This window comes from Anabrus simplex, chromosome 2 (assembly GCF_040414725.1).
Source record: "Anabrus simplex isolate iqAnaSimp1 chromosome 2, ASM4041472v1, whole genome shotgun sequence".
NCBI lineage: Eukaryota > Metazoa > Arthropoda > Insecta > Orthoptera > Tettigoniidae > Anabrus > Anabrus simplex.
The window spans coordinates 376,677,372-376,703,245 of NC_090266.1; the positions used below are offsets into that span (position 1 = coordinate 376,677,372).

General features: G+C 39.8%; 1 protein-coding gene across 1 annotated transcript in view; it reads left to right on the forward strand.

Moving 5' to 3' along the window:
- The window catches only part of LOC136863554 (calcineurin-binding protein cabin-1), a 609,489-nt gene that overhangs the window by 422,638 nt on the left and 160,977 nt on the right, over positions 1–25,874 (forward strand). The window contains exons 19-23 of the mRNA XM_068225987.1: positions 4,312–4,425; positions 4,509–4,673; positions 9,920–10,018; positions 10,100–10,225; positions 21,674–21,915. Of these exons, the coding sequence (XP_068082088.1) occupies positions 4,312–4,425; positions 4,509–4,673; positions 9,920–10,018; positions 10,100–10,225; positions 21,674–21,915 (746 nt within the window). The remainder of the gene's footprint in view (positions 1–4,311; positions 4,426–4,508; positions 4,674–9,919; positions 10,019–10,099; positions 10,226–21,673; positions 21,916–25,874) is intronic.

Consider the following 25,874-nt stretch of genomic DNA (forward strand, 5'->3'; position numbering starts at 1 on the left):
GAGAATTCGCAGACTACCGAATAGAAAACAAAAGTAACTGGAATATATATGAGCGGAATGGGAGAAACAAAAAAGGAGAGAGGAAAACTGACAGTATACATCCCGCAGCCACCCATTGAAGCAGACCAATAATAGGAGCGAAAAAGGATGATAGCAAGATAAAGGCAACAGAGGGAAACGCATGGCTGTATGTAGGGAGACATTTGCGATTTTCTCAAGGAAAACTTCTTAGACGGCAAGGTGTCTTGTGATATAGTTAGCAAGAGGCCAACCGGCACAGCATTCAAAATTGGAATTCCATACAAAGACCTAGAACGAGTGCATGACTGTTCATTCTGGCCTGCCTGTGTAGTATACTGGCATTTTGGGAAACCTTGGAAATTTCCTGCAATGACAGGGTTAGAGCCATGACATGGAATGTAGAGGGATTGGGTAACATACTAGAGGAATTTGACATATGCATATTAACAGAAACGTTCATCAGTGAGGACTCCGTAATAAATTTATCAGGGTTTTACAACTACCATGTTTATGCCAATCAACTCAAGGAAAGGGGACGACAATCAGGAGGAGACTCATCAAACCTCATCTAATCCCATGTTGACAAATGTTGCAAGATGAAAAATTGATTTTACAAACTAAAATTTTAATGAGCTTGGCAGTACACGTCAGTCCTGAACGCACTGCAGTAGACATAGTTGACACGCTTGAAAATAAGTTGAATGTGATAGATAAAATGGAAAGGGTGTTAATTGCTAGTGACTTGAACTGTTCAGTAGATAAAAACAGCTGGAAAACTGAAGAAGTTATGGACTACCTGAGACTCAGTGGATTCATGCTGTTAAACAGAAACAGGAATGGACATATGTTGGACCAAATGATGTCAGCGCAATAGATCTAATGTTCTCAAGGGGAGTCGAAACATTGCGAACAACAAAGCTGGTCTTCAAAGAAGGTGCCATTGTAAGAAAGCACGTACCTGTGTCATGAAGAAAGAAGAAGCAGCTGAACAAGAGGAGGAGTCAAAATCAAAGAATATAGGTATAAACAAAGTGAAAGTAAAGATGAGCCAGATCGAGAAAAGCGTGAAATTGATTCGCAGCATGGTGCTGTGAAGAAGTGGCCCCTTTAAGGCTAGGGGAAGGAAAGTCAAAACCCTGGTTCGACAAACAGTGTTATGAGACAAAGAGAAACACCTTAGAAAAGTTGAACAGAGCAAGAGAAAGAAGGAACATAGAAGACCTGGAAGAGTACCGGCAACAGAGAACGCAGTACAAAGAGCTCTTGATGAGGCAAAGAGTGCAGTACATGGATGAACAAGAAAATAGAATCATAGAAGAAGCAAAATTAAACCCATAGAAGGCTCTACGACTAAAAGCTAGCAGAATACAATCTAATATCGACATGGAAACATGGAAAACACATCTCGGCAAAACAATTGGTTCGAGATACACTAGAGTAACACTCGGGTATCTAGAACACCGAGAACCATCAGATGTCATAACGGAAGGTGAAATCGTACAGGTTATCAATGAAGGAAGAAGCAGTAGAATACCAGGACCAAATGGGGTCAGAAATGAGTATCTAAAAGAGACAGTGAATGAAATGTTACCAGTGTGGAGTGCCCTACTAAACAAATGTCTTGAAACTGGAAGGGTCGCGTCAGACTGGCGGAAGGCAACAATCCAAATGCCGTATAAAGGGAAAGGAGACTCAGATGACCCAAATTCATGCAGCGGGATCGCGATGGAACAAACAGGTTTGAAACTCCTAAGAAGGATCCTGACAAAGAGGGTAATGAATAAATTGGATCCGCTGTTACCAGAGGAGCAATTCGGCTTCAGACGGAAAAGATCTGCGATGATGGCACTGGAGAATTTACTGAATCGGATGCCCTAGAAATGCCAAGATATAAATTATATGTGGCATTCATTGACTGTTCCAAGACATTTGATTGGGTAAACAGAAGGCTTCTCATATATAAGCTGGAGAAGTTAATCAGAACATCTAAAGTCACAACAATCATATCAAACCTGCTGGTGGATGATGGGATTGGGATGCCACAGACTATATGAGTACTTCAAGTTGATCCACTCAGCCCTATATTATTTAACATTTTCACCTCAGATGTAGTGTCAGAGATAAAGAAAAAGCCAGACACAGAAATATATGCTGATGACATGGCAATTGCAGCTGTAGACATAACAGAACTACAATGTGTGAGGAACTTGCTAGCGGACTAGCCAAACGGGGATGAAATGAAAATTAATGAGGAGAAGACAGAACTAGTAGTATATAGGAAAGGAGGTAAATTAAAGAAAACAGAGCACATGTCGTGTAATAACGTCCGCTTTCGCAGAGTTAGCAGTTTCAAATACGTAGGTGTAACCTCTCATACCACATGCTTAGTTTCAAGATGGTTGCAGCACTGAAAGCAATGAATGGCATTGAGAACATCGCACAGATTGCAGTAGACACAGCCACGGTGCTCTTTTGAGTAAAAGTGCTACCTCAGTGTTAACCTACGGGCCTGAGATCATAGGAGAATATCTGAGTGTGAAGCAATTAGTTGATCTGGAAGAGAGAAAATCCAGATATCTGAAGCGAGTCCACAGTGAATCAAAGATTACAAGATCTCGAATTGTGTATGAGCTTGCGAGAGAAACTTTCCTGATTGAGGACCTGAGATACCTTTTTTAACGAGGAGGTGCAGCTTACGATAAACTGATGCATAAACTAAAGGAAAAAAAAAAAAGAGGGAAGACTTCTATTCGACAGAGGCCATGACGGATCGGAAATGACCGGGCGAGTTGGCCGTGCGCGTAGAGGCGCGTGGCTGTGAGCTTGCATCCGGGAGATAGTAGGTTCGAATCCCACTATCGGCAGCCCTGAAGATGGTTTTCCATGGTTTCCCATTTTCACACCAGGCAAATGCTGGGGCTGTACCTTAATTAAGGCCACGGCCGCTTCCTTCCAACTCCTAGGCCTTTCCTGTCCCATCGTCGCCATAAGACCTATCTGTGTCGGCGCGACGTAAAGCCCCTAGCAAAAAAAAAAGAAAAAAAAGAAAGAAAAAAGATCGGAAATGGAGGGAAACAGATTATCAACTGAGACATATAGTCACAGGATTTGCTGTTTACAGGTTCCACTTCAAGATATGTAAAAAACAAAGTATTTCATTATGCAAACATAAACTTTGCGTGTACTGTAGACTATGTGACCAAGTATGTGAAAGATACCATATCCAGAAGTGTTCTTCGAGGTCCTATCCGATTAATGAGTTTATAGGACCAACATTTATACAGAGTGCATTAGTCATCACGTTATTATAACTAGTGTGATAAGTTACGGGCTCCATATGGAATCACTTGCAGAATTTTGTTCTAGGGATTAATGATAGGCTTCCTCTATGCAGATTGTGTGCAATTCTATTATTATTATTATTATTATTATTATTATTATTATTATTATTATTATTATTATATGGCTTCTGTGATCAGTACCGATAGGCTACACTATATTGAATGCACGAATGCACAGCTGCATATGCCCTTAAAGTAATTAAAAGTCTGTTCTTTTGTGAGACTGTTATCTTGCTCGGTCGAAAATTCTAACTTGTCGTTCATTTGGTTTAACAACCACCACACTGTTAAATTAGATAGAAAAAACCTCTTCAAACTTCCTGCCACTGTAATCTTCAAAAGGATTTCCCCTTTCCGCAAATACTCCAATATGATTTTGGTCATAATTCAGATTGTCAAGATAAAAAAACTTCATCTATAACATCCAAATGCACCGACATCGTGATACATCTAAATTTAACCTGAATCATCATAAGAGAAACAGATGTCAATCCACCGTGGAGTATTACCGCAGTCATCTCCGTAGTCCAACTTTGATTATGGTTGATGCACCGGAATTTTTAGTTGAAGGTCAAATGCAAACTTGACCGTGGTAAACTTTTGATCAAGAATAGTGCACTTGGCCATGCATCACTACACTTAACACAGAAGTTCATTCCTTCTAAATGAAAGGTGAAGTGTTTGGTGCAGGAAACCATTCAGGGCAATCATATTTGTGTAGTGTGGTGATTCAATATACGTTCTTCAAGAGAAGTTACACATCTCTTTTGTGACATTGTCACTCTCTGACAATTTCTGGTTCCCTCAGTGTGATTCACCTGATTTTCCATACATTAAACAGCAGCACTGTTGGTGAAAACAGAATACAAAATTGACTTTAACAGATAAATGGATTGTAATTTACATTATGTGACCTGGATTTTGCTTATTTGCTGGTAATATGTTGCAGGCAAAGGCCATTCGATACTACCTCCTCGATGTATGTGTGAATCCTGTTCGTTTGGATTCATGGGCAGGCATGGCATTGGCACGTGGCAGTCAACTAGAAACAAAACTGAATTCGGTAAATTAAATTTTCACATAATCTCTGTAAGACAGAGGAAATTGTTTTCTCTCTTATAACCTGAAAATTTCTCTTTGTTGTAGTGTGAGATGTTGAGAAGTGAAGCAGAGTTCCTGAGAAAAGCTGCATGTACAAAGCGATGTTTTCAACGGGCGCTAGAGATCGATTTTTGTCATTCATTACTTTGGATTGAGTATGGTTCTTTCGTGTACATGATGCACTCATTCTGCTCCCGCTTGTTAAAACAGGTAGATTTGAAAATTTATAACATTCCATTGTAGAAAGGAACAATCATTCTCAAACAGAAGTTACTTTTTTATAGTCTAATTTATATTAATTTTCTCATTTTCAGAGAGGGAGAATAGCATGTAGGACTAGGTTGGGTGGTTGAAGAAACTGTAGAGTGAAACTTGATGAAGGATGTCAAGTGAGATAATGGAAAATACCGTATTTATGCGAATAATCCCCACCACCAAATAATCCCCGCACCCTAACTTTAGGAAGGCTCATTTTGAAAAATTAAATGCCAACATTGACGCAAAAAACCCGCACCCCGATACCGTGCCTCAAATTTTTAAAAAAACTATGTGGGGATTATTCACGTAAATACGGGTAATACCATGAAACTAAGTAAATAAAACTATATTTAACTGATCTGCTATTTTTTATTAACTACATAATGTGCACATGCAGTTAACTGGAGTATCAAAAGCTTACAGAGTGGAGTGACCGCTCGTGTTAACGCGTGCTAGGGTTATGGAGCAAAGCTCTGCATTCGGGAAATGGGTGGGTTCGTGGTTTCCCACTTTCGCTTCCACGCAAATGCCGGGACAGTTCCTATTCATAGGCTACAGCCACTTCCTTACCCAATTTGATTTCACCAGGGATGCTGCAGTAGAAACAGCAAGGGAATGCCTAGGAACAACTGTGTGTAAAGATGGGAAAAGGCGAACATCTTGGTGGAATGATGAAGTGAGAGCAGCCTGTAAACGTAAAAAGAAGGCTTATCAGAAATGGCTCCAAACAAGGGCCGAGGCAGACAGGGATTTGTACGTAGATGAAAGAAACAGAGCGAAACAAATAGTTGTTGAATCCAAAAAGAAGTCATGGGAAGATTTTGGTAATAACCTGGAAAGGCTAGGTCAAGCAGCAGGAAAACCTTTCTGGACAGTAATAAAGAATCTTAGGAAGGGAGGGAAAAGGGAAATGAACAGTGTTTTGAGTAATTCAGGTGAACTCATAACAGATCCCAGGGAATCACTGGAGAGGTGGAGGGAATATTTTGAACATCTTCTCAATGTAAAAGGAAATCATCATGGTGGTGTTGCAAACAGTCAAGCTCATGGGGAGGAGGAAACTGATGTTGGTGAAATTATGCTTGAGGAAGTGGAAAGGATAGTAAATAAACTCCATTGTCATAAGGCAGCAGGAATAGATGAAATTAGATCTGAAATGGTGAAGTATAGTGGAAAGGCAGGGATGAAATGGCTAGAGTAGTCAAATTAGCGTGGAGTGTTGGTAAGGTACCTTCAGATTGGACAAAAGCAGTAATTGCACCTATCTATAAGCAAGGGAACAGGAAGGATTGCAACAGCTATCGAGGTATCTCATTGATTAGTATACCAGGCAAAGTATTCACAGGCATCTTGGAAGGGAGGGTGCGATCAGTCGTTGAGAGGAAGTTGGATGAAAACCAGTGTGGTTTCAGACCACAGAGAGGCTGTCAGGATCAGATTTTCAGTATGCGCCAGGTAATTGAAAAATGCTACGAGAGGAATAGGCAGTTGTGTTTATGTTTCGTAGATCTAGAGAAAGCATATGACAGGGTACCGAGGGAAAAGATGTTCGCTGTACTGGGGGGACTATGGAATTAAAGGTAGATTATTAAAATCAATCAAAGGCATTTATGCTGACAATTGGGCTTCAGTGAGAATTGATGGTAGAATGAGTTCTTGGTTCAGGGTACTTACAGGAGTTAGACAAGGCTGTAATCTTTCACCTCTGCTGTTTGTAGTTTACATGGATCATATGCTGAAAGGTATAAAATGGCAGGGAGGGATTCAGTTAGGTGGAAATGTAGTAAGCAGCCTGGCCTATGCTGACGACTTGGTCTTAATGGCAGACTGTGCCGAAAGCCTGCAGTCTAACATCTTGGAACTTGAAAATAGGTGCAGTGAGTATGGTATGAAAATTAGCCTCTCGAAGACTAAATTGATGTCAGTAGGTAAGAAATCCAACAGAATTGAATGTCAGATTGGTGATACAAAGCTAGAACAGGTCGATAATTTCAAGTATTTAGGTTGTGTGTTTTCCCAGGATGGTAATATAGTAAGTGAGATTGAATCAAGGTGTAGTAAAGCTAATGCAGTGAGCTCGCAGTTGCGATCAGCAGTATTCTGTAAGAAGGAAGTCAGCTCCCAGACGAAACTATCTTTACATCGGTCTGTTTTCAGACCAACTTTGCTTTATGGGAGTGAAAGCTGGGTGGACTCAGGATATCTTATTCATAAGTTAGAAGTAACAGACATGAAAGTAGCAAGTATGATTGCTGGTACAAAAATGTGGGAACAATGGCAGGAGGGAACTCGGAATGAGGCGATAAAGGCTAATTTAGGAATGAACTCGATGGATGAAGCTGTACGCATAAACCGGCTTCGGTGGTGGGGTCATGTGAGGCGAATGGAGGAGGATAGGTTACCTAGGAGAATAATGGACTCTGTTATGGAGGGTAAGAGAAGTAGAGGGAGACCAAGACGATGATGGTTAGACTCTGTTTCTAACGATTTAAAGATAAGAGGTATAGAACTAAATGAGGCCACAACACTAGTTGCAAATCGAGGATTGTGGCAACGTTTAGTAAATTCTCAGAGGCTTGCAGACTGAACGCTGAAAGGCATAACAGTCTATAATGATAAATGTATGTATGTATTATTCATTCCATCTTCATTAGCTCCTCAACTGAGGTTGGTGACAGGAAGGACATCCAGCCATCAAAACGTGCCATATAATTTAATGTCGCCTCATCCCCAACCCTGTGTCAGGAAACAGGACTAAGGGGTAGACATACTTACGCATAGCAGAAGCTCTTGTGCAGTGTTTTTTGAGCCAACTTCTGTCCTCATTAGGTGGCTGTATTCAAAAACAACCTGGATAGTAATTATTCTCCACTGTAATCTGAAGTGTCTTTTTACATAGAGTAATCGTATGTACAATAAGTGTTATGTGGTTCAAATGCTTATAATTTGGTACAGCTTGTAATTGGGGATAGTGATTTAAAAACATGTTTGGTCAGGTACAGGGAGTATAATTTAAGACTTAACACTTCTGCTCACAGGCTGCAGGAATCCCCAAGCAAGTGCCATATGGCTTGTGTCACGCCTGGCGTGGTAAGAAGTGTTGACAGCTGAGACAGCAGATGCTTAGCTCCGTTGCTCAGTTCACTAGTAACAATGGGACTTTTAAGGTGTGTTGTAAGGTTATTATCGGGATGGTTAAGTACACTACAGTGCAGAGAATATTTTTTATCAAGTGTTATTTGCACAAGGAGAAGAAACCAGTTAAAAGGTGCCTGCAGAAATGTCAGACAGTTTCCTGGTTGTACAGTACCATCAGAATATTACGTGCATAAACTCGTTCACAAGTGGCATAGTACTAGTTATGTAACTAATGAGAAAAAAAGAGCGGAGATCAGCTCTCACTCACACAGGAGAGGTTAGAAGATATACAGGCAACACTGCAAGTCAGTCCACGTAAGTTGTTTTGGAGAGTAGCTCAGGAAACTGGTATTTCACATTCATCAGCACGCAATGCTAAAAACTTAGTACATTTACGATCTTACCGGACACATTCAGTCCATAACATACAGCTTACAGATTTCATTGCAAAAATCTGGCTCCATAGCTAAATGGTTGGTGTGCTGGCCTTTAAACCAGGGGTTCCGGGTTTGCTTCCCAGCCAGGTTGGAGATTTTAACCTTCATTGGTTACTTCCAATTGGTCGGGGTCTGGGTGTGTGTGCCGTCTTCATCATCAGAATTCATCATAGGTAGGGCCCCATCCTCATAGCCGGGCAGGTTGCCTCTATGACGTCAACTCGGAAGACCTGCACCAGGCCTCTTCTGAGGCCACACACCGTTTATTTTTTATTGCAAGAATAAGATATTGCAATTGGCTTATGAACAGTGTCAGACCCCTCGGTGTAGGGATAGCATGCCTGCCTCTATGCCGGAGGTCCCGGGCTCCATTCCCGGCGGGGTCAGGGATTTTTAGTTGGTCCTGAAGGTTGGTTCAAGGTTCATTCATACGTGATTGCAATTGAGGAGCTATCTGATGGTAAGATGGCGACCCTGGTCTAGAAAATCAAGAATGATGACCGATAGGATTTTTTCGCACTGGGCATGCGTCACGTCATAATCTGCAGGCGTTGGGCTAAGCAGCGGTCACTTAGTAGGCCAAGGCCCGTCAGGGCTGTAGTGCTGTGGTGTTTTTGTTTAATTAATACATTCCACGATGGATTCGAACTTTCATTTTACGAGTTACAAAGCATGGTTTCGTTTGAGTGGATATGTCAGTTCACAGAACAGTAGGATCTGGGATACAGAGAACTCGCACATTTTATAGCTGACACGTCTGCGCAATGTGAAAGTGGGTGTATGGTGCGCTATTAGTGCCGGAGGAATTATCGGTCTAATATTTTTTCAGGATACAATTACTTCCGACCGTTATACTCGCAACATTATCAAACCATTGTTTGCTGAACTAACTGAGGAAGAAAACAAAGTACGGCTATTTCCAGCTGGATGGTACGACAGCCCATTTGCCTGATTTAAGCACATGCGACTTATCTATAGGGAAATCTCAAAGGAAAATTTTACGGGAATAATTCTTGAACTGCAGAAGAATTAAAAATTGAAATTAGGAACACTGCGTTCCATCAGTGTCCATGAACTGCAAAGTGTGTTTCAACATCTCATTACAAGATGTTAAGCTTGCATCGCAGTTCAAGGAGTTGTTCACTTTCAACATCTTCTGTAAATACTGGTGTGTTCAGTTTCATTTACTAGTTTATTTATTTGTCCTGAGCATGTATATAGCTGGTGAGTTCTGTGGGCATAATCATGCTGCTTCTTTGAAACGACTACGTCTGCTCGCCATTGCGGGCACTGCGCTCACTGTCGCCACTTCTCTGCACTCCTATGCTTCGGCACTCCGATATGTAGTCTTAAAATATACTCCCTGGATAATCTAAACTTAACACTGTTTCTTCCAGAAAGGGAAGTAATAATAATAATAATAATAATAATAATAATAATAATAATAATAATAATAGTGGTAATAATAATAATTTATAAATTAACTAAAAATTATCCATCAATATCACAGGGCAAATATTTCTTTTTATTCTATCCTTAACGTATTGACTTACGATTCCATTCAATTGATGTTCTATTTGTAAGAAGGTTTTGTTAAAATTTTGATTACTATGTATGTTGCAGGAAACAATTAGCCTTAGCCTTGAAATGTTTGACATCCTAGAGATGCAAAAGGAGAAAATGCTGGACTTGGCCGTTGAGTGTTTCACAACAGCTAACAAGGTCTGTAACCATCCTGGGTGAGAAATTGTGTAGTTTCATTGCTCATTTGTGGACTTATATCGACACTTGACATGTTCATAGGTATGGTACAAGATGGGTGAAGACAGTGGACTACAGGATGAGCGATGGCTCCATCACTACATGCTTGGAAAGGTGTCAGAGAAGCGTGATTCCCGACCATCAGGATACCTTGAACATTATGCCAAGGTTAATGTCTTTAAGAATTATGATTCTTGGTCAGTTACTTTGATCTAAATTTATGAGTTGCTTCCTGCAGTTTGTTTGTCGGCTAGCTAGGTTTCAATAAAATAACACCTTTGATATTCTGTCTACAGGAAAGAAATTCATCTCTGAATGAGTTAGCTATTTAGTATGGGGATATGGGTTGTGGAGCTAGTGGGGTAAAGAAAACATAAACATATAACTTATAATAATTCAGAGAGAGAGAGAGAGAGAGAGAGAGAGAGAGAGAGAGAGAGAGAGCGCGAGAATGTCAAGGCATACACCTCATATTGTGAATGGAAGTTGAATACATTCCTTTGTTCTAGCTGTAAGGAAAAGGCACGGAAGAAAAATATTTTGTAAGCATATGGGGGGCATCTCATAAGTATTTATAAATATCTTCAACTCATGTACCAAATAAAAACTTGAATTTTGATCATTATGAATATTTTTTAAGAGATTTTAAACTACAGTGGAACCTCGATTCTCAGTTTTTGGAAGGACCACAGAAAAAATGTACAACATGGGAAAACTGAAAATCTGGGAATGAATGAAAACCATCAACAATTTGGCTAAACATCACAAAAATTTTATATGTATAATTATAATCTTGCAAACACTTCTCAACCAAACCAAACTACAGCCCCAATGGGCCTTTGCCTGCAAAGCGACCGCTGTTCAACCCGAAGGCCTGCAGATTACGAGGCGATGCATGGTCAGTGTGGCAAATCCTCTGCCGTTATACCTGGCTCTCTAGACTGGGTTTGCCATCTCGCCATTAGATAGCTACTCAATTAAAGGTAATTACAGTAAAACCTCGTTAATTCGAAGTCGTTGGGACTCAAAAAATCAGACTTCAAATTACGTGATTTTGAATTAACCGCCAATTCGCAATTCAGAAGTACCAACCCTTGCTGCGTTACAAAATATTCTAAGGCCCGTTACTGCATGCAGTTAACATTGATTCACAGTTTATACCTTTCAAATGCCATAAAAAAAGAACTATTTCCAAAATGTATCCAAGAAGGTGCATTTACAGTACCGTATTCAAATAATGCACTTGGATATCTCGCTGGCAAACAGAACCTCACACAACGAAAGAAAAAAAAAGCACAATTCAAAGACGAGGAGAAATCTATGCTGGCTGCCATGTGCAAGTGCTTTATTCATTGGATTACTATACTGTATGCATTTTAGATGCCTTGTATTTACACAGGAAGTACCCGGTGCCCTTAAAATCGAACTTTCCAGTGACAATCCTTGTACGATTTCCCGCCATGGCACTTCTCTCGTACTTCGGAAATGTAAATACTTGCCGCGTCACAAAGTAGCCTATTCTAAGACTCATTAATACATGCAATCACCTGGATTCACGGTTTAAACCTTTCAAATGCTATGGGGAAAAAAAACCCCTATTCCTATTCTGAGACTCATTAATACATGCAATCACCTCGATTCACAGTTTAAACCTTTCAAATGCCATGGGGGGAAAAAAAACCCTATTTCCGACATGTATCCAACAAGGTGCATTTACAATGTTCAAATAATGCACTTGGATAAATCACTGACATGCATAACCTCATGCAATGAAAGAAAAAAAATCACACAATTCAAAGACGAGGATAAATTATGTTGGTTCCCCTGTGCAAATGCATTATTTTTTGGATTTCTGTACTGTTCGCATTTTTAGATGCTTTGTAATGGCATGGAAAGTGCCTGACGTCCTTAAAACACTGTGGCTTATCAAACTTTACTATGACGAGGGGATAAAGTTTCTCGCTTCCATGTGCATTGCAACGCACTACAATGACCCCCATCCCGCACTCTTGTACGATTTTCCGGCTGGCACTTTCTCCTTTAAAACCATGACCGTTTGGGCTTGCATTAAAATAAAGCAATGCAATGACAATATTGTTCGGTGCCTACGAATTTGTTATATGAGCCACTTTTCTCATCAACTGTCGGCATCGCCAGTATTTGCGGATTCTGTTTTTCCGCACACTGCCTGTTGCGTGATATTACGGCGTTCCTTAAAAGGTTGAATACAAAAGAATTCTGATTTCATTCAACTTAGTATTCATGAAGCGCACTGTGGACCCACCGAAATGAGTGTAAATGCGGAAAGCTACGGTACCCCTCCATGTTCCGGAACACGCGTTCTATTATGGCGCGGATAATTTTTGAGTTGAAATTACTCTGTAACATATTATTGTTTTAAAATGCAAAGGCAATTTCGAATTAAAAGTTTGAATTTCGGTAATGGGGCCGACATTGTACTTCGAATTATGAATTATCCGTAATTCGAATTAAACAATTTAAATAACATGCAAAACTGTATCTCACGTTTCCGGGAACGAGACCTTCTTCGAATTAGGCGGGATTTTGAATTAACCAATTTCAATTTATCGAGGTTCTACTATACATAGGCTGAGTGGACCTGGAACCAGCTCTCATATGCAGGTAAAAATGCCTGACCTGGCTGGGAATCGAACCCAGGCCCTCTGGGTGAGGGGCAGCCAAGTTAGACCACTGGACCGGCTTCAAACATTAATTACCGGCATGCGAGTTAAAAATCTCGATACTATATATTCATCAGTTTCCCATGAAAACTTCTTTCAGTTCAGCAACTTTGATTAGCCAAACTTCGAAAAATCTAATAACTCCAAGCCAAACAACAATCGACCGCAAGTAGTTTTTAATTCTCTAATCTAATAAAATAAAGCACATTAGATACAAAAGCGCTCAACATGTTGATGAAATACCTTCTTTTCTTAATCTTCTGTTGTTATTTGGTCTCCAGTATATGGTTCGTAGTCAGTTTCTGGAAATCTTGAACCGCGTAAATTAAGCGTACATCAACTTTTAAAGATTGTTGCACTCTAGAATATGGTTTCAAATGTAAGTATCGATTCTCAAAAGTTCTCAAATGCATTATATTCAATTCTGCCTGTTACTAATCACAATCAAATTGAAAAGAGAAAACATGTCATCAAAACTTCAGAAATTATGGTTATTCATGACCTTGTTCTCAGCTGGAATGCATGCTTGCTACACTGTTAACACCAATTCCTAATTTAATATTCTGCTTCTTACAATTATAATTGGAATGCATATATAAATCAAAGCCTTCATGGTTCTCTTGTCATTCAGTTCCATCTCTGGAAAGATACAGACTTGCATCTGGTTCAAGGTAGATCATGTTCATTAATTTCACTTATCTGCCTCAGTTTCATCCTTGGTTTTCACAAAATGAAAATGACTGAGAAATGAGCAAAGTTAGCGTTCTCTCTGCATGATGAATGGTGTGAACGTGTCACCCATAGGCATGTTTGTTGTATAAATTTATGTGGGCTCGGCAGACTGACATGTCACAAGACCTTCTGGCTTAGTAAGGTAAGTAACAGGAAAACATTTCATTCGTCATTTCCCTGTGCACCTCTTTAATGGTCCTAGGCTACCTATGACAGCTGATGAGTGATCTATTTTGGTATCCAATCAGCATTCGAGCTGAAGGCCCAAACAAACAAACAAACAAACAAACAAACATGCATACACAGTCCCTTTTGAGTAGCTTTTTAACAACAGATTATAACAGTCTTCTCGTGGTTACAGTGGAACCTCGATTATCCTTTCCTGGAAACTACGTTTTTCCGGATTATGCATTCAAATTATGTGGTCCCGCGAGCATCCTAATTAAATCACATTGTAAAAATCCCGCATTATCCGTTCCTCGAAGAAACCATTTTCCGGGTGAACCATCCAGAAATTTCAGTCCCATCAACACTAAATCCTCGATCAAGCGTTTTTTTTTAGAAACAGTATCTTGCAAAAGGACGACTACGGCATACTTAAGAATTTTGGCATTAACGCCTCGTCATTGCGTTAATTAGAGCCAGTCCTGTACTGGAAAAGTGATTGGTGATGAACTTGCATACGGGACCATCTTAGCATCACATTCGGGTGGTATTGTTTAGAGAATGCATAAAATCCACCTCTTATTCTGCCTTCCCCATCATGGTCATAAGTTCACCTTCATGATGCTTGGTTGAGCAAAGTTAAATAAATGGAAGGGGCAAAGAAAGATGAGGAAAGGATATACACTATATTGGAGTGGTGACAGAAGCAAAAAATGGAGTGGGCCAGATAATTTCAAAACAGCTAGAGGAATATTTAGATATGGTAGAGTTCATCGGCAACAGAATAATGAAAATTAGACTGGGAATGAGGAACGAAGTGAAGGCCTTCATACAAATGTATGCATCACAGGCAGGGAACAAAGAGGAGGATATTGAGGAATTCCCGGAGAAACTAGGAGAGGGGATACCTGATGTGGAAGTGATTATAATGGGAAACTTAAATGTACAGGTGGGAAATGAAAGACAAGGCAAGGAAAAAGTAATCGGACCATATAGATACAGGAAAAGGAGTGAAGTATGAGAGAAACTAGTTCAGTTTTGTGGGAGGAATGGAATGATTGCGGACAACACATGGTTACAGAAGAAAAACAGCAGGAAAATTACAAGACATGGCTGTGATGACAGAAGAATGAAATCAGTAATTGATTACTTTCTGGTGGAAAGGACAAATCACAGACAGAATAGAGTAGAATATATTTATTTATCACCTACAGGATGTCCCAATTACAGATGAAGTAATAGAAAATTAAATAAAAAGTTAAATCATTAAATAAAAAATAAATTAAATAATATACATACAAATATACATATATTACACAAACAGAGATAAATCTTCACATATTTTCTACAGATTATTTACATAATTTATAAAATTATCACGTTCCACTCTTGAGAAGAACTTTCCGCATTGCAGTGAAAGGGTGGTGAAAAATGTCGAGTGACCCTTCCAGCTGATTTATGGTCCTAAGGGCTTGTATGAGCCAAGAATTTTCATGTGCAACCGTCCTACATATGGGCAGGTGGAATGTACATTTCTTTCTTGTTAGTCTGCTTGGAACATGAACTGGGATCAACCCCAGTATAGCCGGACAGTCCACTTTACTCTTCAAGCATTTAATCGCTAACATTGCGTTCGCACATTTTCAGCGCGTTGCCAGCGTACTAATTCCAAGAATGTTTACAAATTCTTCATACATGCTTGAAGAGAGTGGCATGCCCAGGAATCCAAAACCAATCCACTTCATGAACCTTATATGTACTCTCTCGAGATGGTGTATGTGGCCTTTCTGATACGGGAGCCACACTTCACAACCATACTGAAGACATGGTCTCGCCAGGGAACAAAACAGAGTCTTGACACATGCAATATTACTGAAATATTTACAATTTCTTTTGACAAACCCCAGGAGTCTGAAAAATTTCTTTATAATACCATCGATGTGTTTCTCAAAGGATAAGCCATTCCTGTTACTAAGAATTACACCTAGATCATTAAACTCCTCCACATGATTTAAACTTTCTCCACTGATTTCATATCTGTAAAATACAGGTGTTAATTTGCGAGTAAATGACATGACACCACACTTGAATTTATTCACTTTAAGGGTCCACTTATCACACCACTCGCATATTTGCTTCAGATTCTCTTGTAGATGATCGCCATCACTGTCTTCTTCTATGACTTTGTATAGTTTCAAGTCATCAGCGTACAAGAGACATTCACTGCCCTGAATGACCGTAGTAATATCATTTAGGAACAAAACAAATAGAAGAGGCCCTAACAGTGATCCGTGTGGGACGCCAGAGGAAGGTTCATAGGGGTTAGAGATCAAACCCTCGGATTTGACAAAACATATTCGTTTTGTCAAGTAGCTCTTTAGCCACTCGAAAATACTCCCGGACACTCCATAAGCTGAAAACTTTCTCAGCAAGGCATCATGTTGTAAAGAGTCGAAGGCTTTGGAAAAATCGGTATATATCACATTAACCTGTTTACCTTTGTCCAATGCATCGGAAATTGAAGTTAAATAAACTGCCACATTGTTAACAGCTGACCTGTCTTTAACAAATCCATGCTGTGATGGGTCTATGTACTGACTAAAAGAGTCATAGAGGCGATTATATATTGCTTTCTCCGCCACCTTCGTTAAAAGTGAGAGCAGCACTACTGGTCTATAACTATCGAACAACACCTTATCACCTTTCTTAAAGATAGGGATTATGCACTTTTTGCACTCAGCTGGAAAACACCCACACTTAAATAATTTGCATTCAGTAGAGATCTTAGAGTTGTGATAGCAAAAATTAGAGTTGGGAAAATGGAAAAATTAAAGAAGATAAATTTTAGAATAAAGATGTGGAAATTAAAAGATAAGAATGTACAGGAAGAATTTCTGGAGAGACTGAAACAACAAATTCCAGTGACTGGATTAAGAAATGTGGAAGGTGAATGATCCAACTTCTAAAGGGTGGTAGAGCATTGACGAGAGTGTAAGAAAAAATAGAAACCTTGGTGGAATGTGAAGGTGAGAAAAGCAGTGAAAGAATATAAGAAAGCATGGCAAAAGTGGAATCAAGATTAAAAAACAAAAGAAAGGAAGAATATTGATACTAAAAGTAAATTTAAGAAATTAGTAAGAAAAGAAAAGAAAAGAAGAAAAATTGGGAAGAATTTACACAAAAGATAGAAACCAGATGGAGCTGGCAGTAAAAGAATGCTGTGGAATTATACAAACTAATTGTAAAGAAAGAGTTTAAGTTTATGCAAAGCTAATGAAGGAGGAAGGTGAAGATTTGATGACACATCCAGAAGAAATAAAGAGAAGATGGAAAGAGTATTTTGATAAACTGCTGAATATGACAAATTGTGCAGAGTAGACTATAGTAATACGGTGTGAAGACTGAACACAACCAGGTCACTGTTGGAACTAGCAGTCCATAAAATGAAACTGGGGAAGACACCAGGAATGGATGAAATTAATGTGAAAATGACTACAATGGGTGTACAGATTGTTCAAATGCAAATCGAAACAGAAACGTGTGCCAGAAGTCTGGGGAAGGGAACAATAAAGCCAATTGTTAAGAAGTTGGACAAAAAGTATGTGATAACTATAGAGGAATCGCATTCTTATCACAAGTGGCAGAAATACTCGAACCGAGCTCGACAGCTGCAGTCACTTAAGTGCGGCCAGTGTCCAGTATTCGGGAGATAGTAGGTTCGAACCTCACTGTCGGCAGCCCTGAAAATGGTTTTCTGTGGTTTCCCATTTTCACACCAGGCAAATGCTGGGGCTGTACTGTAATTAAGGCCACGGCCGCCTAATTCCCACTCCTAGCCCTTCCCTGTCCCATCGGTCGCCATAAGACCTATCTGTGTCGGTGCGACGTAAAGCAACTAGCAAACAAAACAAACAAGCAAAATACTCAATTAGAATATTAGAGAAGAGAATGAGGGAAAAGGTAGTAGGAGAGTTGCAAGAGGAACAGTATGGCTTTAGAAGTGGAAGATCTACAGTGGACCCAATCTTCAGCATGAGGCACTTAACAGAATAGAGTTGGGAATATGGAAAGGATCTGGTCATGACGTTCATAGATCTGACAAAGGCATACGATAATGTTCCCTGGGAGGAGGTGTGGGAAACCATGGTCAAAAAGAGACTTGGTGCACAAACTGTAAAAGTGCTGCAAGCAATGTACAAAACCTGTGTCAGCCTTGTACTAACTCGAAAGACAACATGGTTTAGAAATGTAACTGGACTAAGATACGGGAGTGTGCTGTCACATTTTTTTGTTTCTCATGTTTATGGATGAACTCGTAAAGGAGACAAAGAAATCATATGGGAATAGAGAGATGAAGATGTTACTGTTTGGAGAGAATATTGTGGTCTGGGGAACAAACAACAAAGAAGTACAAGAACAACTTGATGCACTGAATAAGAAAATTGAAAAGTATGGTATGAAAATAATTGCAGAGAAAAGCAAGACCATGCTGATATCAGGAGAAGAAAGACAAGAAAGACAAACTTTGAAATTGCTGACAATTTCAAATCCGTAGGGAATGAATGAATGTAGAATACAAAGCTGGACATGGAGATTAACAAGAGGGTGCAACAGGGCAATGCATTCTACCAGAATGTAAGAAACCTCGTCTGGAATAAGGAAGTGTAAAGAGATAATATACAAAATGTATTATGCACCCATGTAGACCACTGTGACCGAGACCTGGACAGTGATAAGTAGGGAGGAGAGTAGAATTCAAGCCAATGATATGAAATACGTAAAGAGTGTGATAGGAACCCGTGTAAGAGGCAGGCACGCTGCCCCTACACCTACCACTACCCCTACTTCACCAAACCCAGCCAAGATCTCCCCTCATCCATCAGCTGTGCAATGTGTGGATGTATATTCTATGCAAGAATCGGCCACTGTACAGTCACCGAAAGTGTAAACACAGCTGTAAAAGTGAATTGAAGTGAGCTATTAGCCAGGAAATCTGTAAACTCAGAAAGGAGCATCTGCTGATGATGATGATGATGATGATGATGATGATAGGAAAGACAAGAAAAGGTGGACTGGGAAATGGAGATGTGAGAAAGGAGATAGGAATGGAAAACCTAAATGAGAAATTGATAGGAGAAAACTTAAGATTGTTTGGACATGTAAAGAGGATGGAGGAAGAAAGAATACCAAAACAGATGATGGAGATGAAGTTCGAGGGAAAGAGAGTGAGAGGGAGACCTAGGGCAAGGTAGATCAATTCAGTAAAGAGAGTGTAAGGAGAAGAAGAAGAAACCAGGACATGGGGCAAAATGTTGGAAGAGGAATGGTGGGAGGAGAGAGGAAGATGGAAAAGTGCCATAAATGCCCTGACCTGGCAGGAGCTGGATAATGGGAAAGGAGGATGATGTATGATAAGAACAATGTGTGATGTGAGTTTTTATACTTGTGTTGTAGATGATGATTCTAGTGTAGCACTGTGTAATCTAGTATGTGAACCTGAGAATCGAGATTCAAGTTCAAATAAGATCTGAACAGCAGAAATAAACTATTGTATGGCATGGTAACCAACAGTAATACAAAATTAACTCTAAATGTGTAAAGGACAAACACGGGGTTTCCCCTGGTTTTGTAACTTCCACCTTCCCTTGCATGATGCATTTCTCAAGATTTTCTCCACTTTTTTGCCTGAAGAACTGAAGGATCTTCTACTTGACACAGGACGAGACGTTTGGGGATGGTGAGTTGCTCAGTGATGACCAGAACAGATCAAATTGAGGTGGTTTGGACATGTCAAGCCGATGAAAGAGGAAAGACTGCCAAGACAAGGACTGGAACAATGGATGACAGGACAAGGAAGACCAAGATTACAATGGATTGATTTTGTGAATAAAAGCATATGACAATGGAACTTGGACTGGAACATAGTGTTGGATGAGGAATGGTGGAGAGACAGGTTGAAGGTGACAGGAACCATATTTACCCCCACCTGGTGTCAGCTGGAAAAGAGGAAATTATGATGATGATGATGATTGTACATGCAGCATTCTGCGCCAATAACACATCTCGAATGCATAAATGTACTGTTTCCTGGCCTTTGGGGTCCATGTTTCATAACCAGAGAGGAAGACTGAAAATAAGAGCTTCAACAAGGTAGATCTTGGTGTTATTATGCTGTTCTTCCAGATCTTTGTGAGTTTCTTCATGGCAAATCTCTATAAGTTACTCTCTCTTCTTATTTCTGCCTAGCTGCCTTTGTGGATCAGTGGTAGAGTGTTGCCTCCGGATCCCAAGATGGCAGGTTCAAACCCGGCAGAGGTAGTCGGATTTTTGTAGGGCGAAGAAAAGTCCATTCAACACTCCATGTTGTGCGATGTTGGCATGTTAACGAATGAGATAACATTCCAATTCTGCTAACTGACATTGATTAGTTGATATAGTGGCTTTTCTCACTCCTTTCCCTTCCTGGAGATCCGAATTGAAGACTAATAGCTTCAAACAAACATTTAGAAATGAGCAAAGGCATGGGATTCTCAAGGGAAAATATATCAGTGATAGTTTCCCATCGCTTTCCATGGACCTCCAGTTCTTACCTGCTCACTGATTCTAATTTCCTGCTAGGGTTGGTTACCCAAACTTAGTTGCTAGACTTAACAGGAATACCATGCGTAGATGATGGAGGCTATGAGAGCTCCCTTCATGAGTTCTTGTATTCATATGTCACCCCCATTTATGCTAGAGCCTCAAAATGTTTGCAGTGACTCCCGCAGATCATCCCCTGGGCAAATAAGAGGTATATTTCCATGATTTAATGATGATATCCCTAGAGGAATAGTTCAGGGAAGTCTGGTACAGACAGATATTGGAAAGAAAAGAAAGGGGGGGGAAATATGAATGGTGGAAGTAGTGTATTTGTCTGAAGACTGAATTTGGCAGAACAGGTTTTGAAATTGGAAATGAACTGAGGCAGGGACAATGAATGAAGAAACAATGTCAGCTTATATACAGCTGCTGGAAATCGGCAGCGAAGGTGTATTTTGGAATCAGTCGAAGCACTGATGTTACATGTCTTTGGATGTACAGTAAGTTTGCACAATGTATGCCTTTCAGGATTCCCTTGAGGCGGGGGGAAAAAAAAAAATCTGCAGAGGCCAGATCCGGGTGCATGTTCAAGACGTGGCGCATCATCCCTAAAGGATTTGAACCAGCCGTAAACACATTGTGCTTTTCCAATTTGTAACAAAACTTGATGTTAACACATTGCTCCATTGCACAATGACATAAGTCTTCACACGCACCATGTTCGACTGGCCGAAGCAGACTAACCTGCTTCAGCTCCATGCGTTTAATGGTACATGGCACTTCTCAAGATGTCCCCCTGTTTTCGTGTGCATGTATGCAGTATTACCACAAGTTTCCATTGTGATATCGGTCCATTCACTGCACTTTTTAGACACACCTTGTATATTAGTGTCATAAGTGTATATTTTTGTATAATGTGTACTGTGTAACAATAGAACTGTTTGATCATTGGCTTCGTAGGGAAGATCTGTAAATTGACACTCGGACTGGATTAGATTTTGGATGAGATCAGGAGTCGGATTGAATGGATGGATTTCTTCCTTGTGAATAGAACTCTCTTTAAGGAAAATTAATGCAGAGGAAACAATACATTTTAAATCCATTTTTTATATGTTCTGTTTGGATCTTATAAACTACTTTAGTGCTGAATTAGTCTTAATATTAATAATGTTGTGAAATTTTAATGGATAATTTTTTAAGTTCTTTTGACTTAATGCACTGATGAAGTGTACACACCTCATTAGGCGTTCACTAAATTACCATCTCTACCACAGTCTGTATGTGGCTGTACAAAACTGGAAGGAGACAGTCATTTTTTATTAACTTGTTTCACTATACATTTTAATCCTTGAATCCATTGGCCTGTTTCATCTTCCTTTATAATATTTTTAGACTGCATTCCTTCGTATATAATACTCTATCATCATTCTCTTCTCAGGCAAATGAATTTTTATTTTTAAACGGAGCCAGTTATGCCAGAAAAATCAGTTACAACAGCCCACAAAATTTAGCAGTGGAGGCTTTGGAAATATTTTATCGTACTCATGCCTGTATTCTCAAGTGGCTGGAGCAGAATGAGGGACGAAAACTAGATAGAGACACCCTGGCCTATTTCCAACAGTGCCTTCAACAAGCTGCTGAAGGACCATTTATGACAAAGAAGGCCAAGGACAATGATGGGTATGTGTCAATTCAGTATCACATTATTGATTATTATCATGGAAGGTGGAATATAGACATTATTTAATGAGAAAAAAGTAATTGGGAAGAGCAACTCACCTAGGCAAGGATGTAAAAGACATGGATATAGTAGATTTGAACCATACAAAAATGAAATTTTGTGATCCATTAGAGATCAATCATAGTGAGGGGTGTTGCATCCATGTTTAGATGAGTCTCTTTCTTCCCTTCTATTTTTTATTTGATTGCTTATTATCGCATGACTGTTGGCTTGGTACAAAATATACAGTGTGATTCAGTAGCCCCTTCCAATATCGTTTGCTGCAGCCCAACTAACGTGCACATGGTTATAGGGGTGCTATTCCCCTTTAGGCGTACTGTATGGTACTAATGTTCTGTGAGCACATTTTGCACACATTTCTGAACCCTAGCAAAATGTTACATCATCCATTCGCAAAACATGACGCCTTGGAATCATATAGCAATGTCCTTTTACCATGTAACTATGTTGATGTGTCGTGCCTCGACACGAGGTGTAATGAAGAGGGGAATCAATATATAAAACTAGGTAACAGTGCAGTAATTAATGTCTTAAACGCCAAACAGGATGGTGTATGTACTCTGCTCTTGTCGTACTGCCAAGATGTTTCCAGCAGTGTAGCGTAGTGGATGTGGTTATGTGTTCAGCTAGCAGTCGACGGAATGTACCAGCGGCGGTTTGAATCCTGCATCGTCAAATACTTCTGCATCCGTATGATGTTGAATACGTAAACACAGTCCCACGTTTGCCACATTCAAACAGTAGAATGATGCTGTTATTGATGTTGTGCCCTGCACATACTCAGCTGGTTAGGGCCTGAATGTACTATAATCTTTGCTGTCATTCGGCATGTAGTTTAAAAATTATTGTAGTGTACTGTACAGTAGTATAAGAGTAATATTCTATTCTATTCTTATTTTATAATTGTAAAATATTTGTATAGTACTGGTGTAGTAGAGGTATCCGTAGACACTCTTACTAAAATTCTGTTGTTGTAATTAGGATAGGCTTAATTGCAGTTTGGAATTGTGTAGTTCTTGTGTATTCCTTTCGGTATTCAGTAATTAACAGTAGTTTTTATCCTGTTAGGGGTTGTAGGATAAAAATAGAGATAGATTGATTAGTATTGTAGTGTAGTCATCTTATTGTCGTGTGATTTTTGAGTACTATCCCGGACAACATATTCCTCCGTTCATTTTTTTTTTTTTTGCAAGTAAGTTATTTTATTTTTACTTTTCTTTTCATTCTTTCTGTAAAGAATGGTTAAGGAGTGCAAGTGTACGAACTGTGGGTGTGGCGAGGCATTGAAGGGTATGAGGGAGGAGTTGGAGAGTTTGAGGGAGATAATTGGGATTCTCACGGAAGACAGGAAGGAAGATAGGATTCCCTCAAACAATGTACAGGTTACAGTGGGTGTACAAGAGGGAGGGGAAGGAAATGGGGGAGTTGTAGAAGATAGGTGGTCTAATGTTCTAAGGGGAAGGAGATTGCAGGCTAAGGGCTCTATTCAGGATCAGAATTCAGGACAGGTGTCCATGCGAGTCGGTATGAGTCATTCCAGGTAGAACAACAGAGGGAAGATGAAGGACAGGGAACTGTTGCTGAGATGTGTGGAAGTAGGAGGAAGGGAAAAGGTAGGAAAGGGAAATGTAGAGTAGAGGATAGGAAAAGACAGATGGAACAAGGTCATGCGAAGGAGAAAAAGGGGGAGGAAGTAGCTTCTGCAGCTATCAGGAAAGATAGGGCTGACCAGGAGGGGAGGGGATCAAATGAGGTGGGTAGGGTTGAGGCTCTGGTCATGGTGGATTCCATCGTTACACACGTGGGGAAAGTGTGTGGAGGAAAGGGAACCAGGGTAGAATGTTATCCAGGAATTAGGTTGAGGCAGATGTTGAGGAAAGTAGAAGAGATGGAGGAGGGGAAGGAGAAGGTGGTAGTGTTTCACGTTGGTACCAACAACGTAAGGCAAGCTGATGTAAGTACCAACATAGTTGGAGATGTGTGGGATCTGTTAAATGCTGCACGGTTGAAGTTTAAGAAAGCGGAGATTGTTATCAGTGGAATACTGTGTAGGAGGGATACTGACTGGAGGGTGATTAGGGATTTAAATGAGACTATGGAGTGGGTATGTGGGAAACTGGGAATGAAATTTCTAAATCCTAATGGGTGGGTAGGAGATGGGGATCTGCGCTCAGATGGCCTTCACTTAAACTGCAGTGGTACGTATAAATTAGGAAATTTGTTTGGAAGGGTAATAGGGAGGTACATTCAGGGAAACGGGATGGCCTAGGGAGCGGTGATAAGGGAACAGGGAACTGGAAATCAAGTAGGGATGACATAAAAATGTTAGTGTTGAACTGTAGAAGTATTATAAAGAGAGGAATAGAATTAAGTAATTTAATAGATATATATTTACTAGATATTGTAATAGGAGTTGAATCATGGCTGAGAAATGATGTAATGGATGCAGAAATTTTCTCACGGAACTGGAGTGTGTATCGTAGAGATAGGACAGGAATGGTGGGAGGGGGAGTATTCATTCTGGTGAAAGACGAATTTGTAAGCTACGAAAAAGTTAGACAAGAAACATGAAATTCTAGGTGTGGGGAAACGACATGGAAAGGAATGTTATTATAGCAGGAGATCTGAATTTACCAGATGTCAATTGGGAAGAAAATGCGAACGACAGGAAGCATGACCAACAAATGGCAAATAAGTTAATATGGCAAGGACAGCTGATTCAGAAAGTGATGGAACCAACTAGAGGGAAGAATATCCTGGATGTGGTGCTGGTAAAACCAGATGAGCTCTATAGAGAAACCAAAGTAATAGATGGCATTAGTGATCACAAAGCTGTTTTTGTCGTAGTTAAAAATAAATGTAATAGAAAGGAAGGTCTTAAAAGTAGGACTATTAGGCAGTACCATATGGCTGATAAAGCAGGCATGAGGCAGTTTCTAAAAAGTAACTGTGATAGGTGGAAAACGGTAAATCAAAATGTAAACAGACTCTGGGATGGGTTTAAAGCAATTGTTGAGAAATGTGAAAACAGGTTTGTACCTTTAAGGGTGGTAAGGAATTGTAAAGACCCACCTTATTATAATAGAGAAATAAAGACACTAAGAAGGAGGTGCAGAGTGGAAAGGAATAGATTTAGAAATGGCTGTGGAAGTAAGGAGAAATTGAAGGAACTTACTAGAAAATTGGATCAGGCAAAGAAGGCAGCTAAGGATAACATGATGGCAAGCACAATTGGCAGTCATACAAATTTTAGTGAAAAATGGAAGGGTATGTATAGGTAGTTTAAGGCAGAAACAGGTTCCAAGAAGGACATTCCAGGAATAATTAATGAACAAGGGGAGTGTGTATGTGAGGATCTTCAAAAGGCAGAAATATTCAGTCAGCAGTATGTAAAGATTGTTGGTTACAATGATAATGTCCAGATAAAGGAGGGGACTAATCATAAAGAGGTATTCAAATTTACATATGGTAACAATGACATTTCCGCCCTTGCATTTTTGTGCACATACCTCACAATTTCGTCTTCAACTTCTTTAAAGCGTCCTTGTTGCGGGCCACTGAATGTAATTTTTTTTTTTTTTTTTGCAGTACGCATTTTTAAGCTGTCTGTCTTCACGGTAACGGCGAATATTGGCTTTTGTTAGGCCTGTGCCGTATTTTCTTGCGGCTGCACAATTATACATTTCTGAGTGTTTAATAGCCATTACTTAAGACTTGCATCATAACATCGACGAGAACCCATTGAAAATTTACTGACAATACCTGTTCCACGTATCTTTACAATACGACGATCCATCAAGAAAATACTCCTGCTGTCTATAAAACTTAATTTTACTAAGCACCAGGTACAGCAGACGTGATATAACTCTGTTACTGAGTAGCCGTGGCCTTTCTAAGA